Genomic DNA, 26108 nt, shown 5'->3' with positions numbered 1-26108 from the left:
CCAGCACTCTGGAGGCAGAGGCAGGCAGATCTCTGTGAGTTCAAGGCCAGCCTGGTCTACATAGTTAGCTCTAGGACAGCTGGGGCTACAGGGAGACCCTGTCTCAAAAAGACAAAAAAAAAAAAAAAAAAAAAAAAAACTGGCTGGAGTAGCAGAAGGCAGTTTGTTTCCAGATAGTTCTTTCAAGCTGCTAGCTCCTTTTCCCCCTTCTGAAAACTGCAGAGTTCTCTAAGTTAGCTAGGAGATAAGTCACTTGAACCAGGTTCATGTGCTGCCTTTGGGATTGGCTCTCTGGCTCTTACCCCAAGAGCATTTTCCCACCCCTGTGTCTTGTCGTTATCCTGCACATTATGGGACTGTGAGGGTTCAAGATGGAGTGACCAAATGCTCGTGTGTCTTCCTAGCACAGTCAATAAAGTTCTTTCTGACCCAAGAATGGGATATATTTTGTCGGGCTGACACTTTCATTCCCTTGGGCTGGAGGAAACAAAAGCTGCTTATCTTTGACTTCTTAATGTTCAGGCACTCATGGAATTCCTAAGCTAAAGACAGCAAGGCTGCAGTAAGCAGGATAAGCCACAGAAAAGCACAGACTGACACACTGGAGGAATGTCTGAACTTATTGCTGAAGACAGGACATACTTCAGACACAGGACTTGGAGCAATAGAGCTGGATCTGACCTGGAAGCCTCCTCCCTGAAGACTAGCTCTCATGGTATCAGAGGATACTATGCAAGTTGCTAAGGGAGAAAACCAACCAATGATCCAACTGTGCTCAACAGCTTTAGTTGTCAACTTAACATGCCTGTGTAGGGAGACTCTCAACTGAGGAACTGTCTCCATTGGATTGACCTGTTGAGTGATGTAGGAGGGCCCAGCCCACTGTAGGTGGTCACACACACACACACACACACACACACACACACACACACACACACACACACACACCGTCCGAAGCAGGTGGTTCTGTTTTGTATAAGAAAGCAGACTGAGCACAGGCCAAGGAGGCAAGCCAGTAAGCAGCATTCCTCCATGGTCTGTGCTCCAGGTTCCTGCCCCAGGTTCCCTTGATGATGAGCCATGCTGTTAGCCAAAATAAACCCCAAATTTCTTTTCTTCCCAAAGAAATTAGCTCATTATTTTTCAACTTAGCCTTAGGCTACTCAGGACAAACCCATAGAACTAGACCTGCAGAAAGAAGCAACAGTAATTAAGGTCTTAAAGATAGTTTAAAACCAATCCTGCTCTAGGGTATCTGTAGTGGCTTAAATGAGAAATGTCAGAAATGTTGGAGAAAGTACCTCACATGGGTGGGCTCTGGGGGCGTGCAGCCTTGTTGGAGGAAGTACACCACTGGGGTGGGCTCTGGGGGCGTGCAGCATTGTTGGAGGAAGTACATCAATGGGGTGGGCTCTGGGGGCGTGCAGCCTTGTTGGAGGAAGTACACCACTGGGGTGGGCTCTGGGGGCGTACAGCCTTGTTGGAGGAAGTACATCACTGGGGTGGGCTCTGGGGGTGTGCAGCCTTGTTGGAAGAAGCACCTGATGGGGTGGGCTCAGCTCTGGGGATGTGCAGCCTTACAGCACTCTTGCTCTTTCTCTCTGGTTCCTATGTGTGTGGATACAATATGACCAGCCAGCTTCTAATTCCTGTCAGCGTGCCATGCTTTCCCTGACATGGTGCACTCCAGCCCTCTGGAACTGTAAAGCAAAATAAGCCCTCTCTTCCTTAAGAAGCTTTTAGTCATGATTTATCACAGCAACAGGAAAGTAATAATAGTATCAAAACTATAATCTTCCCTTTTTCCATTAAGGGAAGTATTGGACATGCTGACTCAAAAAAACCTGGGGAAAGACGCAGGCCCCTAGGTACTTCATCAGCGATTAGGCCCTGAAGCCAAAACACATCCTCACCTAAGAGGGCCATCATCTCTGCCACTGCTGTGTTGCTGAAAACAGCTGATGAGTGACTTTAGACTGTGCTCTCACCACTGATGAGCCCCCCATTACACACAACTTCTGCTAAATTCACATCACACACAGCTTTACTTGTTTCCAACTGTTTGCCTGTTGTTCTGCAACTCCTTTAATCCTGCTACTTATTCCTTTTATCACATAAATTATAAGAGGATAAACTGACTGTACTCAAATAACTGACACACTCCTTTCCCCTAGGAAGAAGAGATTTGAAACTCCTATTGAGAATATATGACACTACCACCTGCTGCCTCTACCACCACCCATCTGGACAGGTTTCAGATCCCTGACTCCTCATGAACATTTCCATTGCCCCAAGATCACACTGCCCAGACAGGTTAAAGGTCTCCATTCCTCCCATACACAGTTCTCTAGCCCACTGCCCACCCTGGCAGGACAAGATGAAGGTTTCCAGACCTTCTGCCTCTCACATATCATTCTATTGCCCCATGTCCACCTGAGTCAGACAGGTTAGAGGTCACTAGCCCTCCCACCTTCTTTCATGCTTCCACAGTTCTGCACAATCACCACAGCCAGGCAGATTAGAGGTCTGGGGACCTCCCAGCCCTGGCACACACTTTGACTGCCCATGTGCACCCCAGCTAGTAAAAGAGAATATGACCCACTCCCCTACCCTGATGCCCAAATACAAACCTAAACTGGGACAGTGAGAGGACATGTGCACCAACACCTCGCACATACGTACAACTGTCCATGTGCACCCAGTTCCTGAAGATAGAGGTTGCAGGATTCCCTGCCCCAGCATACACTCTCTATACTACACCCTGCCATCCCAGGATTCCAATATAACTCTACAGGTAGAGCCATCCCCTCTCACCTCTCTGCACTCTAACCCTTTAACTCCCGATCCAGGACTCCAACATGACTCCTGACTCCACAGGTAGAGCTCTCCTGTTGCTCAGCTCTGAGACTCCTCCACAGCTCCATGGGTAGAAAACCCTTATAACTCTGCCATCCCAGGACTTGGTCATAATTCTACAGGTGGCCATGCCAAAGATCTACTTTTGAGAGCTCACCCACTTCTGTGCATAAAAGCTACTGCCCCGTTGATTCCAGCAGTCCATCCCTGCCAGAGAGCAAGGGGAGAACTCCACTAACAGAATTTTAAGCTGGGACCCCAACGACTCCAGCACTTACTCCACACAAAAAAACCATATGGAGTGCTTACTGCTTACCTGCTCTTCAGTTTAGAAGTTGGTGCCCCAGTGACTCTTACAACCCCCACCTAAGGACCTACTCAGAGAGCCCCTCTACATTTTAAATTAGAAGCCAATGCCCAGCAACGCTGGAAGCTCACACTACCAAGGAACCACACATAGAGCCCACCCACTTCTGGGGCTATAGGCAAGCTTCTCAGTAAACTAACATCCCTCCCTACCAAGGAGCTGTGCAGCCAGGGAACTGCATACACCAAGGTACAGGACAGAGAGTGTCATCCAGGTCCTCCCCATTCCCTCTGTACTTAGAGCTAGGAGCTTCTGGCAGCTGAGCCAGTACTACCTAACCTTACAAACAGCCCACCTGCTGTTGAGGTCAGATCCAGCCAACTCTGGCATCCCATATCCATACTGACTCAGAGCCATGTTCCTACATGAAGTCAGAGGCCAACTGAAAATACCCTGACACACTGTCCAACCCTCACAGAGTAACTAGATATAAGATGAGTTGTCCCATTCTCCCTAAACAAGTTTCAGTTGATTACCTCAGCTTCCCCATCTATGACTCAGTACCAGCTGTTCTCACAACTGTATTTCAAGCACTATCTAACCAATCAAAAATCAAATAATCTTGGATAATGTGTTGTCCAGAATTGAAGATATCTAGATGTCCAGAATCTTGATGATAAGGTAGGGGAATTGAACTATTCAGTCAAAGAAAATGGTATTTTTTTAAATGCACAAAACACACAAGATCTTTGGGACTCCATGAAAAAAACAAACCTATGAATTGCAGGCATAGAAAAAGAATTCCATACCAAAGGCATAGAAAATACTTTCAATGAAATGATAGCATAAAGAGAGCAGCATGAAAACAGGCCTCCAGCTCCAGCAAAGCCAGGATCAGGCCTCTAGCTGCAGGTTCAGGCTTCCAGCTCCAGCTCCTGCTGGACCAGAGAGCACCATGAGACCAGGCCTCAGGAGAGAGACCTCAGGCATCTGGAGAGAACAGAGAGCAAGGCAAGACCAGGTCTCTGGCTCCAGTTCCAGCAGGAAAAGAGAACATTTTGGGACCAGGAGTCAGCTGCAACTATGATGAAACCAGAGAACACAATGGGACCTGGCCTCTTCCTCTGGCAGGATCAGAGAGCACTGCAGTACCAGGCCTCCAGGTCAACCAGAGGGCACTGACAAGTAGGCTTCCAGCTCCAGTGGGACCAGAGTACACCACAGGATCAAGCCTCCAGTTCCAGGGGCCCAGAGATCAGGGCAGGGCTGGAGTTTCAGCTCCAGTGGGCCCAAAGTCCCTTGAGAGACTGGGGCTTTGGCTTCAGCAGTCCAGCATCACTGTGAGACTGGTAATTTGACTTCTGAAAATTCCAGTAATTACTGCAGGACTGGAAGACTATATTCCTGTGGTCCCAGAGGTCATTTCCAGCCTGTGATTCTAATCATGGCCCCAAGGTGGTACACAAATGTCAGTGGGTCTGGCATTTGGAAGATTTCACCCATTGGGTTAAAGGAATCCAATGAGTGACTAGAGTTTTGAGCACATCCAGTTGCCTTGGTGTTCAGCTTGCAGCACCAGCCTTGTTCCCACTGAAACAGCAAAGATAGGTTTACCTCACCAACTACATTTGACAATCAACACCTAAGTTCTACCAGTCTCCTTAGTTGAACTTCATGCAGGGATCCCTCTAGGAAGAGTTACAGAAAACAAAACATCCAAGTAGAGTTAGAAGAGGAACTTAAAACTGAAAGACAAAGCCACCAAAAAAACAAAGATACACACCAATATGACACAACCACCAACAATGGCCTATCCCCAACCAACCATCTCCCCAGTAATGGAATCTAAAACCACAGGAAGGTAAAATATCCAAAAAGAATTCAGTCTTACTTTTTAAAAGAATGATTGATCATATATAAAAGATGCAAAGTAAGGAAATATATCTAGGACCTCAACAAGACAGTCTCCAAAGTGAATGAAAGAGTAAACTGGAAGAAAAAGTCCAAAATATAGAGGACTGGTGTTATGGCTCAGTAGGTAACAGGCACCAGCTGCCAAGCCTGATGACCTGAGTTCTACATCATGGACCCACATGGTGGAAGAAGAAACATACTTCCTACAAGTCCTATAACTCTCACCTGTGCTCTGTGGCACAAGTAGCTTGCCCCACGCAACCCTATGCACACACGCAAAAAATAAATAAATATATCTTTAACTATATAGAGGAAAAATTCAACAAAGAATTTCAAATACTGAAAAAAGAACCAAACTGAAGTACTTGAAAAGAGAGAAACAGCCAATCAGATACAAACCACATCAAAGTTCCATTGACAGGTAAGACCATTCAGAAGAGTTTCAGGAACATTGGACAAAGTGGAGACAATAGTGCAAAAAGACACACACACCCCCACACACACATATACATACATACGTGGGGAAATAATTAAAGAGCATGAAGAAGAAGTCTGGGGTGCATTCAGAAGGCCAAACCTGCGAATTCATGATGTAGAAGGAGCAGAGATAAACTGCAATGAGATAAGAGCAAAAAACCGACAGTAAGAGACACTACAGAAACTACAAAAATACTTGGAGACTACACAATATTTTTGAATGAACAAGACGTCATCCAAGAAATCGGAGAGGAAATTTAAAAATTCCTAAGTCAAATGAAAGTGAGAATGGTCTACTAGAACCTCTGGGATGCAGCAGGAATCCTAGGGGAAAGCTTACAGCACTTACATTTTAAAAGTCTTAGCAATCTCAAATAAACCAATAATGTACCTCAATGCTCTCAAAAAGAAACCAGCCAATCGCAATCCCAGTAGTTGGCATGAAATAATAAAAGTTAGGGAGGAAATTAATGAAACACATACTAAAAGAATAATATACAGAATCAACCAAATAAATAGTAGGCTCTTTTTATATATTTTTTAATTATTATTTTTATGTGTATGAGTGTATTGCCTACATGTATGTGAGTGCACCTATGTCATGCAGTGCTGTGGAGGTCAGAAGAGGGTGTCGGATTCCAATGGAACTGGAGTTAAAGATGGCTCATAGCTGCCGTGTGGGTGCTGGAAATCGAACCCGGGTCCTCTGCAAGAGCAGTGTTCTTTACCACTGAGCCATCTCTCCAGACCAAGAGTAGGTTCTTTTTGAAAAAGCTAATAAGACTGACAACCCCTCAGCCATTTTGACAAAAAAGAAAGAGGGAGAAGACACTAATTACATATGTAAAGGGTATCATTACAACAGACTCTAAAATCCAGAACACTATCAGGGACTATTTTAAAACTTTATACACCAAAATGCTAGAAAACCTAGAAGAAATAGGTGAATTTCTAAATGATATGACCTATCAAAAGTAAAGCCAGAAGAGATAAAAAACATAAATGGACCCATTACAGATTGATGTTATAATCAAGTCTCCCCACAAAGAAAAGCCCAGGACTGGACAAATTCACTGCTGAATTCTATTAAACTTCCAAGGAGGATTTTAAACAAATGCTAACTTGTTCCACAAAATAGAAAGTAAAGGAACACTTCCAAATTCATTCTATGAAGCCAGTATTATTGTGATACCAAAAGCAGGTAAAGACAAAACAAAAAAAAGAAAACTACAGACCAGTTTCTCTGATGAACATACATGCAAAAATTCTCAACAAAATACTGGCAAACCAAAATCAGAAACTCATTAAGAATATCCTACATCTTGGGCCTGGCAGTGGCAGGCAGATCTCTGAGGGTTAAAGGCCAGCCTGGTCTACATAGTGAGTTCCAGTCCAGCTGGGGCTACAGGGAGACCCTGTCTTAAAAAAAAAAAGAATAGCATACATCTTCATTCTGGAGGTGTAAGGATGGTTTAATGTATAGGAATCAATAAATGTATAGCAGCACACATAAATAAGGGCAGAAACCTCATAATCATCTTAATTGATATCAAGAAGGCATGTGATGAAGTTTAACATTCATTACTGGAGCATACCTCAAAATGATAAAGGCTCTATGTAGCAAACTGATAGCCAGCACCACACTACATGGAGACAAATGGAGCACATCTCCTTTACAACCAGGTACAAGACAAGGCCGCCTACTTTCCCTTCTCTTATTCAGTACAGTGCTTGAAGTCTTAGCTATAGCAAACAGACAAGAGAAGGACATATAGGGAATAAAAACAGGAAAGGAAGAAGTCAAACCATCCCTATTTGCAGATGACATGATTCTATACCTAAAAGACCCTGAAGAATCTATTAGAAAACTCTTAGATCAAATAAATGCTTTCAGTAAAGTTTTGAGATACAAAAGCAATAATTTTTTAAAATAGTCTTCATATATACCAACAATGAAGTCTCAGAGAAAGAAATTGAGAAAAACACCTCATTCATAATAGCTCCAAAAAATAAGTAAATGAAGCACATAGGAATAACTCTAACCAAAGAACAAGACTGCTACAAGAAAAACTTGAAGACATTGAAAAAAGAGATCAAAGACACTAGCTGACAGAAAGACCTTCCCATGATCCTACATTGGCACAATACCATCAAAATGGCTATACTACCAAAATTGATCTACAGGTTTAATGCAAAATCCATCAGAATTCCAATGTCAGACTAGAAAAACCAATCCAAGAATTCATGCAGAACCAGGAAAGACCATGAAAGCCAAAGCAATCCTACTGGAGAAGAGCACAGCTGGAGATATCACAGTACCAGATCCCACACTGTACTACACAGCCATGGTGATACAGACAGCCTGGTGCTGGCATAAAAACAGACAGGTAGACACATAGAACGGAAGAGAGGACTTGGAAATAACCAGCAATGCTATGTCCATCTAATGCTTGACAAAAGCAGCAAAACCATGCAGTAGAAAAAACCCTATTCAACAAATGGTGATGGCAATACTGGATTTCCACCTGCAGAAGAATGAAATTAGATTCTTATCTTTCACCCTGTACAAAAAACCAGAGACTTGGGGCTGGAGAGATAACTAGCCCACACATGGTGGCTAACCATCATTAGAACATCAGTTCCAGGGGATCTGAAGCCCTCTTCTGGCCTCCATAGGCACTGCATGAATGTGGTGCCCTTAGTTAGATACATTAAGGCAAAATATAATACAAATAAAAAAATTAAATAAATTAAATAAAACCATAAACACTGAAACAGCTAGGGAAAACAGAGAATACTCTTCAAGACATTTATAAACAGAACTTCAATAACAGAGGAATTAGCCCCAAATATCAACAAATGGGATTACATAAAAAAAAATTTTTCTTTGGTCTTTTTGAGACAGGGTCTCTCTGTAGCCCAAGCTGGCCTGGAACTTGCTATGTAGACCAGGCTGGCCTTGAACTCACAGAGATCTGCCTGCCTCTGCCTCCCAAGTTCTGGGATTAAAGGCATGCACCACCATGCCTGGCTAAAATATTTTTAATAAAGAAAAAGAGGGTGTGCTGGATAGCTTTAGTGTCAACTTAACATACCTGGGTTGAGGAAGCCCCATTTGGGGAATTGCCTCCATTGGACTGGCTTGTGGCCATGTTTGAGGGGCATCTTCCTAATTGTTGAGTGATGTGGGAGGGTCCACTCACTGTGGGTGGTGCCATCCCTGGGCAGGTGGTCCTGCATTGTATAAGAAAGAAGGATGAGTGGGGCAAGGGGAGCAAGCCAGTAAGCAGTGTTCCTCCATGGTCTGTGCTCCAGATCCTGCCTCCAGGTTCCTGCCCTGAGTTCCTACCTTGGACTCCCTCAGTAATGGACTGTGACCTGGGAGATATAAGCCAAATAAACACTTTCTTCCCCAAGTTGGTATTGGTCAGAGTATTTTGTCACAGAAATAAACAAACTAGAACAGAAATTGGTACCAGAGAGTGGGGCACTGCTGTGATAGATCTAACATGGAAGTGGTTGGAACTTTGGGCTGGAAAAGCCATTAAGTGCTCAGAATTTGTTGCTGTGGAGCTTGGAACAGTTATACTGAAAGAGTTGAGGACAATGGAGGCCCGGCTTGTGAAGCTTCGAAGGGAAGCAGAGACTATCAGGGCTGTTTGTGCAATATTTTGAATTGAGACTCTGTGGGTTCTGGTAGGCTAGGGCTGCATAATCAGCTGTGATTAAGAAAAGACCAGAACCTGAAGTAAAACCTTTGCTTTACTGGGACAATTGATGCTGTTTAGCTGGGGCTGAAAAATCAGCTGTAAATAATAAGAGACCAGCATCACTGTGGTAAATCTTCTGGGAAATATTTCCTCAGGGTCAGCACACAGAAGCTGTGGTCGAGAGGGGGCCCAAGCCTCCATCTCTAGCTAGGAGCAGGACTTGGTAATGTGTAAAAGTCTCCTGCATGGTTCTGGTGTTGAAATCGTGAAGGGGTCACAGAGAGCACCTGAGGCTTGGCACTCAGGAGAGGCCAGGAAAGGCCATAAATGAATGTGCAGCTTCAGTTGCAGTGAAGACCCCAGGTTGAAGGGATCATGGAGAGAATCTGAGGCTTTGCACCCCAAGAGTCAATGAGAGGCCATTGGTGAAGGTGTAGCCTTAGTTTCAATGGAGACCACAGTTTTTTGGAGATGCCAGGACCATGGGATGACCACCAAGGACAGCAGTAGGAGTGGAATGGAGCTGGCTTTGGGTCTGGGGGACAACCTGTGTGTGCTGTGGACTGCTGAGTCAGAGAAGTGGAGCTGCCAAAACCCTTTGGAGCCCAGAGTGAATCCCAGATGTCCAGCCTTGAGCTACTTTGCTGGACTTAGATTTTACTTAGTTGTGCCCGATTCTTCCCTCTGAAACAAGAAAGTACTTGTTTTGGGTTTTACAGGAGCCCCCAATTAAGAGACTTTTAAAAGAGACTGTGAACTTTTTAAGTGTTTGGATTTTTTTAAGGATGTTGGGCTTTTAAGTTTGTACTGTCTTATGTTGTGATATTAATGTTAACATCATTATCTTTGGGACAAGAATTGGAAAGATTATGGTTTAATACTGATGTGTTTGTGTGTCAAGTTGACAGGGGTCAGTTATGCTGAAGAGCTTCAGTGTCAACTTGATCCACCTGGGTTGAGGGGAGCCTCAATTAGGGAATTGCCTTCATTGAACTGGCCTGTGACCATGTCTCTGGGGCATCTTCTTGATTATTGAGTGATGTGGGAAGGCCCAGCCCACTGTGGGTGGTGCCACCCCGGGCAGGTGGTCATGGGTTGTATAAGAAAGTAGGCTGAGCATGTGCCAGGGGAGCAAGTCAGTAAACAGCATTCCTCCATGGTCTATGCTCCAGCTCCTGCCTCCAGGTTCCTGCCCCAAGTTCCTACCTTGGGCTCCCTGATGAACTGTGACCCAGGAGATATAAGATAAAATAAACCCTTTCTTCCCCAAGTTGGTATTGGTCAGAGTATTTTGTCACAGCAATGAACAAGCTAGAACAGAGGGACTGGAGAGATGGCTCAGCAGTTAAGAGCACTGGCTGCTCTTACAGAGGACCCAGGTTTGAATTCCAGCACCCTCAGATAGTGGCTAACAACCATCTGTAATTCCAGTTCCAGGTGAACTGGAACAGTTCCATCAGAATGCCCTCTTCTGACCTCCGTGAGTATTACATGACATGGATGCAGGCAATACACTCATACATATAAAATAAAAATAATAAAATGTAAAAAAAAGAAAAAGAAATGTTCTGAGATTTAAAATTTGCTTTTTTCTATTTCCTTAAATGATTAAAAATCATGCTGATCTTAAAGACTTTAATAATAAAATGCCCTTTGTTAACCATATTTTTGTTAAGCCTGCCTCCCTACCTAAACCTCCCATCTTTCTTGAACTAAGTCTGTAAGTTGGAAAAATTTAAATTTTTCACTACCCCCCAGGGCAGGACTCCCTTATTATTCAGTATAATTCAGATAAAGAAAAGTTTAGACTAAGTCCAAATTTTCTACTGAAGAGAATTCCTTGGGGTGGGGGGATGTATCTCTATTTTATAACCACAACTCCTATAGCCAAGACAACAGAAAGTCTTCCCACTAAAGAAAAGGATTCTAACTGGATCCAACCAAATAGGTGACTGGACTGCCATCAATATTGGCAATGGTGACATACAACTAAGTTCTAGATGTAACTATGAATCTGTTGCAACTGCCTCTGATTCTTTTCATAGCATAACCTGTAAATGTGGCTGGATAACCCAAAGTATGAGACTTAACAGTACCTACCACCTACATGAACTTCAGTTCATTGGAGTAACTTGGTGATTCCAGATGATACAAATACAGTATCAGATCCAGAAGGCCCTGGGAACACCTATCGTACATTCAGACTTCTGTACACCTTTGAGTAACTTCTAGTGACTCTACTATGGGATAACCAAAAGTTCTGGGTTGACTCTCCTTATCCTAATTGTAAAAAGCTGTCAGTGTCCAATGACAACAGCATTCCTGGTGTTAATCAAATCTGGCCAACTGTTAGAACTAAGAGAGATATTACTGGAGTGTAAGTACTAGACTAGGAATTTTAGGAGAAGCTGGATTCACTGCAAATGAAAACAGACATTCCTTAGAAATGGACTCACTTTCAAAAATAGAACATATAGAAGGAATGCTATTTGAAGAAGGAAAGGATAGGAAACTCTTTTAAAGGAAAATATAAGAATGGATTAAAAACACTATACAAACTATATAGGACTCCCCAAACTCAAAAGCTGGAAAAGACCACATTACTTTAATTCAAGAAGGATGGTTGACAATGTTAAAACAGGTGGAATCTGAAATAGCTATGGGACAATGGTCAGTGCTTAGTGCACAGGCTAGAGCTAATGATCTATGGAAAGTTTATGGAAAAGAACAGATAGAATTGGTAACTTAAGACACTGTACTTAGGAGCCTATACTTCCCCATTTACTTCCCCAAACTGGAATCTGGTGCAATATCAAGATAATAGAACAGGTCAAGTTATTATCCACAAATAAGAGCTAATAAATTAGATACTGCAGATACATCTTTCCAGAATTGGAGCTAGCCACTCCACACAAGATTACTCATGGCTATGGAGTCAAACTTGTCAGAAGAAAAATGAGAATTATAGTTAATGCATTATTTCAAACATTCCAAATGAATAAAATATTTCATAAAGTACAAAGACATAGACACAAGGGGAAAACGTATGATAAGCCTAGTTAGAGTACAATGACAGCTGTAAAGGCTTTCTGGACTGGTCAGGATACCTACTTCCCTCGTGTGCTACCTTTACTTCATTAGGACAGACTGTGCTTATGAGTATTTGAAGCACAATACTCTATTGTATGTCAAATGTAAATGTTATGGCAAATTCAGAGGATGAAAAAAGAAAAAAAGTCAGACTAGGATTATGATAGTTGACAGATTTTATAAGGTCCAAGAATTTTTTCTTTAATGGCTTTACCAGCTACTCTCTCTTTGGAAGACTGCCTTCCCGCCTACTTAACCTCATCTATATCAGATCCTATAAATGGGCCTTTTCTAGCAAAAAAAGAGAAAGGGGGGGCAATTAAAAATGACAGGAACCAACACATACCTTTTGAAACTAACTCCCCAATCAAAAGACATGAACTGGATAGAAAAGCAGGAGCTTTTTTTGTTGACTGCAAGAAATGCACCTCAGCACAAAAGACAGGCACCACCTTTAGCATGAAAGAGTGGGAAAAGATATTCTAGGCAAATGGATCTAGGAAAAAAAGAGGAGCCACTGTTCTAATGTCTAAGAAAACAGACTTGAAGCTAAAGTTGGCGAGAACAGATAAGATGGCCACCTCACACAGACTAAGAACCCATCAAATCCATTACTACTATAAACGCTATGCCCCCAAACACAGGTGCATGCAATTTCAAAAAACAAGTACTGCTGGAGGAAAGCAGCAGACCAACACTAGCACAACAGCAGTGGGCTACCTCAACACCACACGCTCACTAACTGTCAGGTCATCCAACAGAAAGGAAGAGGAAATACCTGAATTAATTGATATCATAGATTAAATGGACTTGACATTTACAAAACATTCCTTCCAAACACTGTAGAATACATATTTTTCTTAGTAGCCTATAGAACTTTCTCTAAAACAAATCAAAGGAAGTATTACCAAATAAAATGGAAATAATACCTTAGATTCTACCTATCATAATTGAATAAGACTACAAATCAACAGCAAGATAAACCCTAGAGCCTGCTACTGAACAATGAATGGACCCTTAAGAAATCAAGAAGGAAATAAAAACACCTATAGAATTGAATGAAAATGAAATCACAACATACCAAAATCTACGGACACAAAGAAAGCAGTCTAAGAGGGAAGTTAAAAGCTTTAATTGCCTACATTAAGAAATCAGAGAGATCTCAAATAACTTAATGATACACCTTAAAGACATGAAACAAGAAGAACAGCCAAATCCTGTCAGTAAATGGAAAGGAATCAAGGAGACTAGGGCAAAAATTAATGAAAGGGGACCAACAAAGAAGCAATTAAACAAGAAGTTGATTATTTGAAAACATCAGCAAACTCTTGGCCAAACTAACCAAAAGAAAGGGAAGACTCAAATTAGTAAAAGTAGAGCTGTAAGGGGAGTCTAAATTAATAAAATTAGACCCCAATTAATGAAATTAGTGAAGAGAAGAAATAACGCCAATGCTTCTCAAGCTACTCCAAGAAAAGGAAGGAGCACACACTACCAATCTCTTTTTGTGAAGCTAGTATAACCTTCATACCAAAAGCAGATGAAGGCAACACACAAAAAAAAGCAAAGAAAAAGAAAATTACAGAACAATTTCACTGAATTTAGATGCAAAAATTCTCAGAAAATAACTGCAAACCAAATTCAAGAATACAACAATAAAAAATCATTCATCACGATCAAGTTGGGTTTACTCCAGAGATGCAGGATGGTTCAATATACATAAAATCAATAAATGTTATAAATTACATAAATAGACTCAAGAACAGAAACCACAAGGTCACCTCCATAGAAGCATCCCTTCATACTGGGAGTCCTGAAAAAACTCAGAATGGAAGGAAGATGTCTCAACATAATGAAGACTACATGACAAACCTTTAACCAACATCACATTAAATGGGACTCAAAGCATTTATGCCTACTACAATCAGAAACATGGTAAAGGTTCCATTTTCTCCACTCCTATTCAATACAGTGCTTGCACTCTTAGCTAAAAGCAATATGACAAGGGAAAAAAATAAAAGGGAGACAAACAGGAAAGGAAGACGTCAAAGTATGGCTTGATTCTATACAAAAGAGACCAACTTTAGAGCTGATAAAACACTTTTCAGTAAAGTGACAGGATACAAAATTAGCACACAGAAATCGCTGACCTCCATACACACCTGTGAACAATTAACTGAAAAAAGACATTAAGGAAACAATCCCATTTCACAATAGCCTCAAAGACAAAATAATAAAATAAAATAAAATAGAAGCTGGAGAGATGGTTTGGCAGTTAAGAAACTGGCTGTGCTCTTGCAAAGGACCTGAGTTGGGTTTCCAGTACCCACAAGGTAACTAACAACCAAACTTAACTCCAGTTCCAGAGGCTCTGACACCCTCTTCTGGCCTCTGCAACCACTACATACATATACATGGTTCACTTACATACACGCAGACAAAATACTCCTACACATAAAATAAATAAAATATTTTTAGATAAAATAACCCAAATAAAGTTATGAAGGATCTCTATAATGAAAACTTCAAAGCACTGAAGAAAGTATTTGAAGAAGACATTAGAAGATGGACAGACCTCCCATACTCATGGATTGGAAGAGATAATATGAAAATGGTTATCTGAAAGCAATCTATAGACTCAATGTAACCCCAACCAAAATTCCAATGCCATACTTCACAGAAATTTAAAGATTTACCCTTATTAAAATAATAAAAATTATATGTATATGTGTGTATCTGTGTGTGGGTATATGTACATGCAGGTGCCCATAAAGGCCAGAGGAGGATGTTGGATGCCCTGAAACTGGAGTTATAGGCCATTGTGAGCTGCCCAACATGGATGCTGGGAACTAAACACTGGTCCTCTACAAGAAAAGTATGTGCTCTTAACTGCTGAGTCATCTCTTCCGTGGGTTACAGAAATTTAAAAAAACAATAACAACCTTTAAAAGTTATACGGAAGCACAAGAAATTCCAGACAGCCAAAGTAATGCTGAGCAAGACTGGAAGTATTACCATATCTGATTTCAAATTATACTACAGAACCATATTAACAAATCAGCATGATATTGTCATTAAAAGCAAACACAGAGGGCAATGGAATAGAATATAAACTACAAGGGCATGAAACTTACCTACCTGAATTTTGACAAAAATGCCAAAAACACAGATTGGAGGAAAGACACCCTCTTTAACAAACTGTGCTGAGTAAAGTGGATATTTACAAGTACAAGAATTGGGGGCTGGAGAGATGGTTCAGCAGTTGGGAGCACTGGATGCTCTTGCAGGGGACCTGGGTTCAGGTCCCAGCAGCTAGCACCCATCCTTAACTTCAGTTCCAGAGGATGCTGTATCCTTTTATGGTCTCTGAGAGCACCATACATACAGGTGTTCTTACATACAAGCAGGCAAAGCACTCATACACAGAAAATAAAAATAAATAAATCTTTTTAAAAGAATGAAATTAAATCTTAATCTCTCACTCTACACACACACACACACACACACACACACACACACACACACACACGCCCCAATTCCAAATGGAACAAGTACCTAAAGATAAGACCTGAAACTCTGAAACTGCTAGAGGAAAAAGGAGGGCGTGCGTGTCATGATATGGGCACAGGGACGACCTTCTGAAGAGGATTCTGATTGTTCAGGAAGTGAGGCCAAGAATCAGCAAATGGGATCTCATGAAATTTAAACACTTTTGTGTAACAAAGGAAACAGTTAAGTGAAACCTACAAAATAAGAGAACATCTTTGCCAGCTATATATGTGACAGGATTAGCATCTAGAATATACAAAGGATTCAAGAAACCAAACATCAAGAAAACAATCCAATTTTTAAAATGGGCCATGGAACTGAACAGACAGTTCTCAAAAGAAGAAATACAAATTTCCACTTAAGTATCCTTTTAGTTTTCAATATTAGGGAAATGCAATTAAAACTACTTGGAAATTTCACCTCACTCTAGTCAGAATATCTGTGATCAAGAAAAGAACTGACAGCAAATGCTGGCGAGTATGTGGAGAAATGGAATGTTTATCACTGCTGGTGGGAGTGTGAATTGGTACAGCCCCTATAGAAGGCAGTGGTTTCTAAAATGCTAAACATAAAATGATCATAAAATTCAGCTATACCGCTCCTGGATATATACCCAAAGAACTCCATAGCCTATTAGAAATATCTGTACATCCATGTTTTTTGCTACTCTATTCACAATAGCTAGGAATCAAAATGGCCATCAACTGATGAATGGGTAATTAACACGTGGCACATATACACAATGGAAATTTTAGCAGTAAAGAAAAATGAAACTTGCAGGTAAATGGGTGGAACTTGGAAGTACTGTACTAAGTGATGTAAGAAACACAACATGAGATGACTGTAGACGGACCCTAGCTTTGCACTTTTAGATTCATGTGTTTAACTGGGAGTATGTGTAGAGCTCAAGAGGCTAGAAGGGCCATGAAAGGGGGATGAAGGAATGATTTTTCTTTTTTCTTAAAATTTTATTTATTATTTTTATTTTATGTGTATGCGTGTATTGTCTGCATGTAGGTAAGTGCACCCGTGTCGTGCAATGACCGTGGAGGACAGAAGAGGCTGTCTGATCCCCTGGAACTGGAGTTACAGACAGTTGTTAGCTGCCATATGGGTGCTGGGATTTGAACCTGCATCTTCTGCAAAAACAACCAATGCTCTTAACCACTGAGCCATCTCTCCAGCCCATGGAATGACTTTTCTTATCTGAAGCTTGCTTCTAATATAAAAAAGTTCACTGTGCCATGTGCTCCTCTTGTGACCTGGGCATAGGACCTTAATCTCTCAGGACCCTTCCTTGCCTTCTATGCAAGATAGTATATCAATGTGTACCTGCATGATTTTACATGTTAAACTGTGTGCTTATTTCATCGAAAGCAATGAAGGAATCCAGGGTTATGTGTGCTGGTCCAGGTATAAGAATCTGAATGGGCAAGGTTCTCTAATAAGGTAAGGGTCTGGCTTTCACATCCCCATTTTATGCTGGAGATACTGTTTCAATAAAGAATGAGCAAAGCTTGTGCTGAAGAGCACCCATGGTGGAAGGAGCGAAGCAATTCATGAATGGCAGCAAACCGACTTCACACGTGTCATAGCACCCCATGTGTACAAACACACACACACACACACACACACACACACACACACACACGATAATATATATAAATATCTATAAAAAAAAAACGGATAACACTGTGTACACACACACACACACACACACACACACACACACACACACGTTAATAAATGTAATTATTTCTAAAAAGAAAATGGTTAAAACTTTGGGCTGGGGAGATGGCTCAGCTCGTAAAGACACTGGCTGTACAAGCCCAGGACCTGAGCGCCATCCCTGGAACCTATGTTAAAGTGGGAAGAGCAAACCAATCCCACAGAGTTGTCCTCTGACCACCACATGAGACATGAGTGCCCACCAATACATCATACACAATACACAGACACAATAATAAAAAGTAAATCTAATTCAGGTCAGCAATATTCCCATATAATAGTAACAACTTTCAAAAAATAATAATAATAAAGAAATTAGGAGGGAAACTCATTCACAGTAGTTCCAAACAATATATCTAAAAATAAACCTAACCAAGGAGATTAAAGACCTCTACAATGAAAACATTTTAAGATTTTTAATTGTGTGTTCATGTATATCTGTGCATATGAGTGCAGGTACTCATAGAGGCAGGACGGCATCAGATTCCCTGGAGCTGAAGTTATAGGCAGTTATGACTTGCCTGATGTGGGTGCTATCCCCTGAACTCGGGTCCTTCTGCAAGAGCAGTGCACACTTTTAACCTCTCAGCCACCTCTGCAGCCTGGACTCTTCTTTATCTTTTAGTTTAGCTGCCTAGATCTCATCTGCCTTTTGTGCTCTATTAACTCAGTCTTCTTCATACTGTTCTCAATTCTACCACCACTTGTATCATCTTTCATCCTAATGGCCCAGAAATATCCAAATGGTATTAAAGTTATTGGAATCAAAATAAGTCATTTGTAGCAATCCTAACAAAAAACAGAAAAAGACAAGAGATTATGAAGAAAACAGACTCACCTTTACAGAGCTATCACAAAAGATTCTATCAGAATTACATACAAAGGCCATTGCAGCTTCACATGAGAAGTATTTCTACAGAGACATCTGTCCAGAATCTAACATAAGACTGATACTACCCTGGTTATTAATCCTTGTGGCCAAGAATTATTTCAATAATTCTGAGTCACCACCTTTATTTTTGCCTCTAAAAAATTCCCCTTGCCTCAATCTCTTTGAATACATGTACATGTATTGTCATGAAGCATTCTGTTATTCCCAAATGAGCATCATTAGTTTTCAGAGATATCTCTCTAGGTGTTATTTAGGTTGACAGTGTCTTATCCAAAACTGCATCTCCAAGAAGTTGAAAAGCTGAGACTGATATCCAGGATTTATAACCAGGGTATTTTTTCCATGTTTCTTCACACCTGAAATACAAGTTCATCAGATATTTATTAGGTTCATGATATGCACAAGTGATTATAGCAGTTGCTCTAAGGAGCATGGTTGGAGACACAGATCCTAATGTTACAGCCTCTATTGAGGAATAAAGGTATAGACACAAATAAACCTAATACAAGACATGAAGCTGTTAAGAATGACAAAATTTCACAGGAATACAGAAGAAAGCTCCTAAGTGGGATGATTTGGGAGAAGGTGGGCCTTGATGGATGGTTAAGACTACCAGTAGGTAGAAACAAGAGATATGACATTATTCCAAGTCAAGAATGTGAGCAAACACCAAGTCAAAAACAACAAGAAGGCTAAATTACCAGAGGAGAAATAATGATGAAAGCTATTCAGTAGAGAATCAGGCATGCCCAAACCATGAAGCCATGAAAGAGCACAGACAGAAAACAAGATCTGTAACTGACACCCTGGATACAAAATCCTAGCTTCTTCACTCAGCTGTGACGCACTTCAGGCAAATCACCAAACCTTGCTGCTCAGAGTCAGAAAAATGAGATCCATAAACGCTAAGATCCATAAAATGAGACTAGTAGTACTGACCTCGGAGGATTTTCCAAAGAATTCAATGAAATCTGGTGTGGTGGCTCACATCGGTAATCCCAACCCCAAGGAGGTAGGGGCAGGAGAATTGCTGCAGGTTTGAGGTCAGCATGGTCTACATATCAAGTTCCAGGCTAGTGAGAGCCACATAGTGGTACCCAATTCCTTCCCTTCCCCCCCCTCAAAAAAGTTTAAATAAAATCTTGTAATCCTAGTACTTGGGAGTCAAGAACTGGAGTATCAGAAGTTCAAGGTCAGTCTCATTTATATGGTGAGATCCTTTCTCTAAAAACAAAAAGATACCAGTGCCTCTGCATTGTCTGATGTTGGGAAAGTCAACTCCTGTCTTGTGAGCTGCCCTAGGGAAACAAAGACTTGCCAACCTGGGAGAAAATCCTGTAGGAAACCTGGGGCTACAACCACAGTTGAACCAGTCAGATTCCTGGCCCTCAAGCAGCAGTAAAATATTTGTTGCACAATGCTTTAGTTTTGAGATAATTTTTACACAGTAATCAAACTCAACTACTGAAAAGAAAAATTATGGAAAAATAATAAAATGAAGAAAGCAGAAATAAGTAAGTCAAAAACACTAATACTTCTAGGTCGGGACCTGGGAGACTAAAAGTGGGAGGATGAGTTCATAATACATTGTTAACTGTCCACACAGCAGTGGCAGTCAGTATCAATGTGCTATCTAGGGCAAGCTCCTAAAGTTGGAGAAACTCAGACAAAATCTAGAACTGGCAAGAAAGAAGTAAGGGAATAGTCATGAAAGGTGATAGCAACATCAGGGATGCTTAAAAGAAAGCAGGTGACAAGACAACGCTGCAATAAAATGACTTATGGTTCAGCAATTTTCTAATTTTCTACTCTTTCATCTTTTAATTTTTCCAAATTGAATGTGATGTAAAATCAGTACTTATGTGCGGCACGGGTCCGGTCCCTTGGCGGAGTGGTCTGACAATCAATACTACTTAAAAAATAATGGTAGTGATAAGGAAGTGGAGCCAATTATGTGAAATATTCTCCAGCAATTTGGGGGTAAAATGAAGAGTAGGCCGAGGCAGGAAGCACCGTTTGCTGTTTTAAATTTGGAGTATTAGGAAACAGGAATCTGTAAACTGGGAACTTTGAAAAGGCAGAGGCAGCACAAGGACGGCATAGTGACTAGGCGCGCTGCGCCCCTGAAATGCGGCCCAGGAAACAGCTTCTAAACCCGCTGCCTGGCATCCCTGGGGCTCCAGTCCCCGGCCCCTGCCGGCCTCTCCAGGCTCCAGGCCCTGCCCCCCTCAGTCCCTGGGCTTCAGGCCCCGCCCACTCCGTACACCGAGCTCCAGGCCCCGCCCCCTTCCGCCCCCTTCCGCCCGCCTCTCGGGGCCCCGCGACCAGGCCCGACCCGCAGCCGCCCGGGTACTCCAGACTCCGCCCCCTCAGGCCCTTCCAGGCTCCAGGCCCCGCCCCTAGGCTCCAGGCCCCGCCCCCAACCCCCGGCTACAGGTCCGGCCCTCCGCCTTTCCAGGCAACAAGCCTGGCGCCGGGCCTCTACACCCGAACTCGCGCCTCCTCCCCAGCCTACCGCTTACCTTGTAGCCGCCAGCGCGGCCTCCTCGGGACATCGCTCACGAGAGCCACACGGGAGCCGCGCGTGCACCGCCCACTCCGGAAGCCACTTCCCTCCGGCACCTCCCCTTGGAAACCCTCTAACCCCACCGGTCGCTGCCGGATGTAGTTCCTGTTCTGAGGACCGGCTCTGCGCCGAAGGCGGGGTGCCCGGGGTTCCGGGTCGAGTGCACGCGGCGACCAGGGTGGCTCCTACTGTGCATGCACCCCGAAGCACGAACTGGACTCGGCTGCTGCCTATTGTAGGTTGAGCAATCACTGACCCTAAAGTAAAACCCCAAGTAGATAGAATTCCATAACCGTTGTTTTAATGAGGGATGAACTGTCAGGAGACCAGAGGAAGTAGTACTTTATCTAATGGGGTTGGGGGGGTGCACATCTAAGGCTCGGGGGAGGGACTCAAGTTGAAACTCCAGAAATGCCAAGATTTATCAAAATATAGATAGCTGGATTTTGCGGTCTCTAGATTTGAGGAAAAGCTAGAAAACTTGTATTCCTAACAAGTTTCTAAATGTTGGCTTTAACTTGGAAGCAGCGGCAGTTCCTTAGATGTTTCGAAATACTTGAACATGTTTGTGTCTCAGTGCACTGAGTACACTTAAAAACAAACTATAGAAAAGAGCTGGAACTTGAAGAGAAACTGGATTAATAGAGAAAGATTCTGTAAAGATGTTTATTGTAGGAAAAAAGCCCAGTAATTTACATGCTTGAAAAAGTGATAAGCGTTCACACCATGGCTCAGTGATTAAGGACCCAGGTTCTATTCCTAGCATCCACATGGCAACTAACAACTATCCATAACTCCTATTCCAGAAGTTTTACACCCTCTTTTGACCTCCACAGGCATTTCCTGATACGGGTGCGCTTACATACATTCAGGGAATACACTCTTACACATAAAATTTATATATATTTAAGTGTTGACATTGACAAAGGAAAGGATTCTTTGAAAGGTGTACTCTTGAGTATGTGAAGAGGAGGTTAGAGCCAAGAATAGTAACTCTGGTCTATTCTCAGGACTCAAAAGGTAGAGTCAAGAGGACCAAGAATCCAAAGTCAGCCACAGCGAGTTCAAAGCTAGTCTGGGCCACATGAGAAGAAAAATACAGAGTTTATTCCCCTCTTCAAATGCACTTCTTTGTCTTTCTAGGAATGCATGATTTTCTATTGATCTGTGTTCCAGCCATAGCCCTAATACACTACTAGCCCATCATCTTGTTACATTTTTTCTTCCCATCTGAATGTTTCTGTTGATCAATGTTACAGGTATAGATTTGGGTCCAAAGGGTACTTACAGAAGTGACCCAGAGATAGCTGTTGAAGTATACAGGCTCTTGTGGCCCACTGCAAAGAGCTGAACCAGGGACACATGGTTAGAAATAGAAATACAGTTTATTAAGAAAGGGAAGCAGCCGGGTGTGGTGGCCCATGCCTTTAATCCCAACACTCTGGAGGCAGAGGCAGACAGATCTCACAGAGATCCAGACCAGCCTGGTCTACACAGTGAGTTCCAGGCCAGTTGGGGCTACAGCGAGACCCTGCCTCAAGAGAAAGAAGAAAGGGAAAGCACTCTCAATGGGAGTGGATTAGTGAGCTGAAAGAAAAGCATGCACTCCAAAAGCACTGGGCCAGGAGGCCAATAACTTTGTACATCATCCCCAGTGCCCTCCTCTCCCACATTCATGTAGATTGGACTTTCCTTGAGTACACTCCATTTGTTGTATTAAGTCCAGATGCTGAAGGACTCTTGGCCTTTCTCTGCCAATTGGCTTCTTTTATACAGTAATACTGATATAGCTTACTGATACCGCCTGATATAGTCTCTAGTCTCATGAAACAATTCTGTCCTGAGGGCTGTGATCCCAAGAATCTTATGGATGAGAAGAGTGATGATCAATCAATATTTTTTTTGTCTTTTTGCAAGGGCCATATTGTCAATATTTTGTCTTTTTTCTCTGCCTAAGAGAAGCCACAAGACTCCCTACTTTATCTGGGTTGAAGAAGCAGCTTTGGATTTTCTGTAGCAGGAGATGGTTGTAATCCCTGTATCATACAGAGTTTCGTTTGAAATTGTTACATATCCCAGAAGACAGAAATTTCACAAGATTAAAATATAAGGTTTAAGGGGCTGGAGAGATGGCTCAGCAGTTAAGAGCACTGACTGCTCTTGCAGAGGACCCAGGTTCAATCCCCGGCACCCACATAGCAGCTATGACCTGTCCTCAACTCCAGTTCCAGGGGAATCTGAAGCCCTCTTCGGATCTCTGCAGCATTGCACAACACAGGTGCACTCACATACATGCGGGCAATATACTCATACACATAAAATAAAAATAAAATAGTTTAAAGAAAAAATATAAGGTTTAAGTTAGAATAACAAAATAACGTGATTATGTCAGTTGACAGTCCCAAAAAGGGGAAGCCACAAGAGCCGTGGCTGTGTTTGTTTCAAGAGAGTCACTCTTCGTAGCTTGTTCTTAGGGCTGTGATTCCTTGGGTTGTCTTTTTAAAAATAGCAATAGCTGTATATTAAGAATGTGGCAAGATACAAACGAAACAACTTTAAGAAGGAATCCAGGTGATCAATGTGGCACACTCCTTGAATCCCAGCATGTGAAAAGGCAGAGGCAGGCAGATCTCTGTGAGAGCGAAGCCAGTTTGATCTACATAGTGAGTTCCAGACCGCTAGGAAGACACTGTCTCAAAAAAACTGAAAGGAAAAAAAAAAAAAGGAGGGAATTCAGTGGTGGAATACATGGACAGGAAATGCGGGTTTGTAACAACTGAGTGCTAACAGTGTCAAAAGAAAACTGAAACATGAAAGTTACTACTGATAAATTTAGATGGACCTATCTAGATGCAATTTTAGAAGCTAAGCTTATCTTTGTATTATAGCCAGAGTTTTTGTGATGTTTTAATTGGCATGTCAGTACACAGGAGTTAATGTATAAGGCCTGAATTACTTTTGTCTCTTCTTAGAGTCTAGTTTTGTTGTTTGGTTTGTTTCCTTTGGTGTTATTATTATCAATTGTTTTATTCTTTGATTATACTTTCTGCTTAGTGTTTAAGACCTTTGTTAGAATCAGTTGAGTTCTTTAACTATTATTCTCCAAGATGTAGGAGGAGTCTTTTGGCTCTCTTAGTCTTCTTTACCAGTTGTGCCATCTTCTAAGATGGGTCAAAGTCTTGCTGGCCATGAGTTCCCTTGAAGCACTGTGGACATTTTCTCTGTGTTGACCTTCCTCTTTGCAGAAGAGGACTGGTTAGAGTCCAACCTCTGAGGTATACATGGCCTCTCTGATCAAGAGGACAAGTGGCTTACCAGAGCTGCAGAATGCTTTCACAGATATCTCATCATTCCCTGGGACATATTTGACCATCATCCCCTGGGGGCAAGGCCAAAATATTAGTTGTTCTTTTATCCTCTATATCCTTGTTGACTTTGACCTCCAAAGTACAGTGGCAGAAGATCAGTTACAGTACTGAAAAGTGAATTGTGCTTTAAAATCTAGCTATTGTATAACAGATACAGTTTGACAGAGGTAATATTCTAAATAAACCTGACTCTTTTAAGACCCTGTTTCTGTAATTAGAAACCTGACACACATAAAAGCTATAAACTATTATCATGATCTTCATTTTTTAAAAAAGCACATTAAGTGCTTAAGGAAAGTTGAAAGGACTTGGTCATTGCTCCAATTTTTGGATTCTGGGAAGAGCAGAGCCTAGAGGATCATCTCTCAGAAAAGTTGTCCAAGAAGGTGAGACTGTATCCTCAAGCAGAAACCATCATATCCAGAGGGCCACTTTACTTTCCCAAGCAATAGGGGCTTCTTTAGACCACTTGTAGAATCAGAGCTGAGACCCTGATCAACCAAATAACATCTTGACTAAGATTGTTCACTTACATATACTGTGACTTTTTTGTTGCTGTCATAAAGCACTGTGACCAAAAGTGACTTATGGAAGAAAGACTTTATTTTGGCTTATAGTTAGCTCAAGAGAGAGAGAGTCTCTTAGTGTCAGGGGAGGCATGACAACAGGCAGCCAGAGCAGGAAGCTAAGAAATCATATCTTCAACTGCAAACAACCAGAAAGAGTAAACTGGAAGTGGGGTGAGGCTATGAACTTTCAAAGCCTGCTCTGAATGACATAGTTCCGCTAGCAAGTCTCTACCTTCTAAAGAGTCCTTAACCTCCCCAAATGGTGCCACTAACTGGAGACTAGGTGTTAAAATACCTGAGCCTGTGGGGGACATTTCTCATTCAAACCACCACATTTCTACTCCCTGGAATCCATAGGCTCACAGCCATACCATATTACAAAATGTGTTTAAACTTCAAGCCCTCATAGTTTCTAACAATCTCAACACTATTCAAAAGCCCAAAGCCTATTTTGAGACTCAAGGCAATCTCTGAACTGTGACCTCCCGTAAATCAAAACACAAAGTACATACTTCCAACATACAATGCCACAGATTTACACATTTCCATTCCAAAAAGGAGAAATGGGGGCAAGGTAGGGAAATACTGGACCAAACCAAGACTGAAACCCAGCAGGGAAAACACCAGATCCTGTAGCTCTGTGTCTGATATCTGGAGCTTTAGTTCCAAAGGGCTCAGATGGATCTCCACCCCCGCCCCCGGCCCCAGCTTTGCCATTTGCAGCAAACATCTCTCTCTTGGGCTGGTTCCACTCCATGTGTGCAGCTCTCCTTGGCAGGTGTCTCATGGCTCTGACATCTTCAACATCTTGGGGTCTTCACTGCAACCCAGGCTTTACTTTCACAGCTTCATGCAGTAGCCCCTTGCAGCCTTCTCACAGGGCCTCTCCTGTCATGCTTGCCTGGCCTCAGTGCTCTCTGAGCTGCAGAAGACTCCACAACCCTCTCACTCCTAAATATTCCATGCCTTAAAAGCAGTACCATGCAGATGGCACGGCCAACTTCAGCTGCCAGCTTAGGAAGGACCCTCGCCCATTTGGATCACTGTATGCGTTATAGGAGCAGAAATCTCATTAGGCCTTC

At 42.2% G+C, this 26108-nt stretch overlaps 1 protein-coding gene across 3 annotated transcripts in view; it reads right to left on the bottom strand.

The window, feature by feature from the left end:
* Spidr (scaffold protein involved in DNA repair) overlaps positions 1-21178 on the bottom strand; it is a 389790-nt gene extending 368612 nt beyond the window's left edge. For 2 of the 3 annotated variants that reach the window (XM_029569016.1, XM_029569017.1), the window contains exons 1-2: positions 21046-21111; positions 18470-18879 (exon numbers count right to left, since the gene is read on the bottom strand). In XM_029569016.1, coding sequence (XP_029424876.1) covers positions 18470-18520 — 51 coding nt within the window. In that variant the 5' untranslated portion in view covers positions 18521-18879; positions 21046-21111. Of the gene's footprint in view, positions 1-18469; positions 18880-21045 lie in introns of all 3 variants that reach the window. The other variant, XM_008844506.3, reaches the window with a different exon arrangement.
* Positions 21179-26108: the final 4930 nt, after the last annotated feature.

This window comes from Nannospalax galili, unplaced genomic scaffold (genome assembly GCF_000622305.1).
Source record: "Nannospalax galili isolate Female #2095 unplaced genomic scaffold, S.galili_v1.0 scaffold462, whole genome shotgun sequence".
NCBI classification, from domain to species: domain Eukaryota; kingdom Metazoa; phylum Chordata; class Mammalia; order Rodentia; family Spalacidae; genus Nannospalax; species Nannospalax galili.
The sequence above is the reverse complement of the archived record's forward strand: the minus strand, read 5'-3'. Positions and strand labels throughout refer to the sequence as shown.